General features: G+C 44.1%; 1 protein-coding gene across 1 annotated transcript; it reads left to right on the top strand.

Annotated features, from left to right (window-relative positions):
* Nucleotides 1–1,971: 1,971 nt before the first annotated feature.
* LOC124606195 (cuticle protein 16.5-like) lies at nt 1,972–2,347 on the top strand. The gene has a single exon (XM_047138163.1). It carries the CDS (start codon nt 1,972–1,974, stop codon nt 2,281–2,283), a length of 312 nt encoding a protein of 103 aa, XP_046994119.1. The 3' UTR covers nt 2,284–2,347.
* The last annotated feature ends 275 nt before the right edge of the window (nt 2,348–2,622 follow it).

Here is a 2,622-nt window from a genome sequence, read left to right as displayed (position 1 = left end):
TAGATTGTGGTTACTTTACTTTCCAATCCGTAACCACGTTGGGCCCAGCAGTGAAGCGGTAAAAGGCGCGCCTGGAATCGAAAGGTCGCAGCATCATATTCCGATTGGACCACAGGTTTTTTAGTTTGGCTTTTACACTAGCATACATCTCTCAATCATGTGGAGATTTGTTAGAAATGAGACGCGGTTTGGATTCTACACTAAACCGTAAGTCCCCTTTCCCTGGTTGCTTGTATGGGTAGATTAGGAACACGCTGGTTACCGAAGTGGCGTCCAAGTAAAAGACTTTCACCAGGCCATCAAGAAATTACTGTTATTATCCAAATCACATCTATCAGGTAAAAGGAAGCCAGTTAAAAGTGCAAAGTATTAAGTAATAGGTTATCACTAATTTCACATATCTTGCATATACAAGTTTAACAGAGACTTATGCAAACTCACCAAAATAGGAATCTATCAGGCAGAGTAAATCAGCGGTCATAGGAGCTGATCTGTCAGCAATTGATTGGCTAATTGTATTGAAATTTCAAGCCCTCTATGCTGAGACGAATTTCTTCATGATACTTTGTTCTTTTATTGTAGAAACTCCCACAATGACTTATTCTTAATTATGTCTTTTCCTAGAGTGTCCATATTTAAATCCAGAGGAACAACGTTCACTGTTAACTCTTGATGACGTGCACCAGGTTCTTTTGTTTCTGTTGTCAGTGTGCACGATACATTGGCGACTTTTGCTGTTTGGACCATATCACTCCTGCCTACAAACAATTAGTTACCTGCCAATAAGGGTAGAGACTATCATACCCTAAGCTTGCTCCATTGTCTTCTTAGTCACTGCATCCGTCTCATTTATCGTCAAATTTTACATTACTATCCGAACAGCATAGCAGAAACACCCGCTCTTAACACAGAAAAATCCCCTCTGTACCAGCACGTAACACTGCCGTATTCTCCAAATCATTCTCCGTGTCAGGAACGTGACTCTGGAACCATCTTCTGCAAAATATCAGAGATACCAAATCCTTTCGAAGCTTCAAAAGACAGCTAATGGCCCACCTTCTATCACAATAGCCATCTACCCCATACTCAGATACGCAGCTTAGTCTCGCAGATTCCCTCTACCCCGTAACTCCTCCCCCCACCCCACCCCCCCCCCCCCCTCGTCAAGGTCCTCCGCACTGCTCCCGCTGTCGGAGGTCGGAGGTTCGATTCCACCCTCGGGCATGGGTGTGTGTGTCTTTCTTAGTGTAAGTTTATGTTACATTAAGTAGTGTGTAAGCTTAGGGACCGAGGACCTCAGCAGTTTGGTCCCTTAAGACCTTACCACAAATTTCCAAATTTCTTACAACTCCCCCTGGCCCACTTGTCAACAGAGTTATATATTTGTATTTTATTGTTTCCTGTCTTCTAATGTCACTGTAGTTTCAATCTTCTCCTACATCTATACTCCTTTGACTCCTGATAACACTAATCTCTGACTCAAATGTACTAAAATAAATCATATAATTCCTTATACTATTCACCACTATTATTAATATTATTAGTGTCAACGATTACTATTATTACCTTCATCCCTGCTAATGTTATTATGCTTATTATTACTGTGAAGTTCTATGTGAAATCTTTGTTTTTTGTTCTTTCTGGTCAGATGTAAAAGAGGGCCTTAAGGGCCTAATCTGATCAAGCTAAATGAGCAATAAATAAATAAAAGACTGTTCTATGTTCTACATATTTTGAACACTAGATTTCATTGTACTTCACCGTCATTACGTCACATTTCATTAGTCAGGAGAGAGTTTTCGTACTAACATGCACAAAAGGTTTACACCACATGAACAATAAATGGAGGAATCTGTCTTTAAATGTAATTGGACCCTCTGGACACTGTTCAGTCGTACTTGTCAGTTAATTAGCACAGAGAAGGTATATTTCAATTACAGCACTGCAACAGAATCATGTTATCATGTATACATGGCTCCTCACACAGACTGTGTGCTCTCCCGACAGCTCGTACTGGTCCTGGCCGCCGCCGCCTGCTGCGTGAGCGCCGCCCCCAAGGCTGGCCTCGCCCCCCTGGCCTACTCCGCCCCCCTGGTGGCCGCCGCCCCCGCGGCCTACGCCGCCCCCGCGCCGGCCGTCGTGACGGCGCACAGCTCGCAGTACATCGCGCAGAACTTCAACGGACTCGCCGTGGCCGCCGCCGCCCCCGTCGTCGCCGCCGCCTACCACGCAGCCCCCGTCGTTGCTGCTGCATACCACGCTGCTCCGGCCATACTCGGTTGATAGATTACAGCCAACTAACTGTGTGAAAATGTAAATAATAAAAAAATAAATAACTGCATCTTAATTTTATCTGTTCCTAAATTTAAAGATCACATTTTTTTCCTTTCTTGATCATCGCATATCGGAATGAATCCAAGACCACGTAAGATAAGATGCCGTTGTGGGCACAGATGATCACCAACTGAGATGTGTGTGACACGAAAAAATTTCTTTCTGAAATGAAACTTCCTGGCAGGTAAATACTGTGTGCCGGACCGAGACTCGAACTCGGGACCTTTGCCTTTCGCGGGGAAAGATGTGAATACGGGCCTTGAATCGTACTTGGGTAGCTCAGATAGT

This window comes from Schistocerca americana, chromosome 3, assembly GCF_021461395.2.
Source record: "Schistocerca americana isolate TAMUIC-IGC-003095 chromosome 3, iqSchAmer2.1, whole genome shotgun sequence".
NCBI lineage: Eukaryota > Metazoa > Arthropoda > Insecta > Orthoptera > Acrididae > Schistocerca > Schistocerca americana.
The sequence above is the reverse complement of the archived record's forward strand: the minus strand, read 5'-3'. Positions and strand labels throughout refer to the sequence as shown.

Coding starts and splice junctions, on each gene's coding strand:
- LOC124606195 (XM_047138163.1), top strand. CDS start 1,972: ATGGCTCCTCACACAGACTGTGTGCTCTCCCGACAGCTCGTACTGGTC.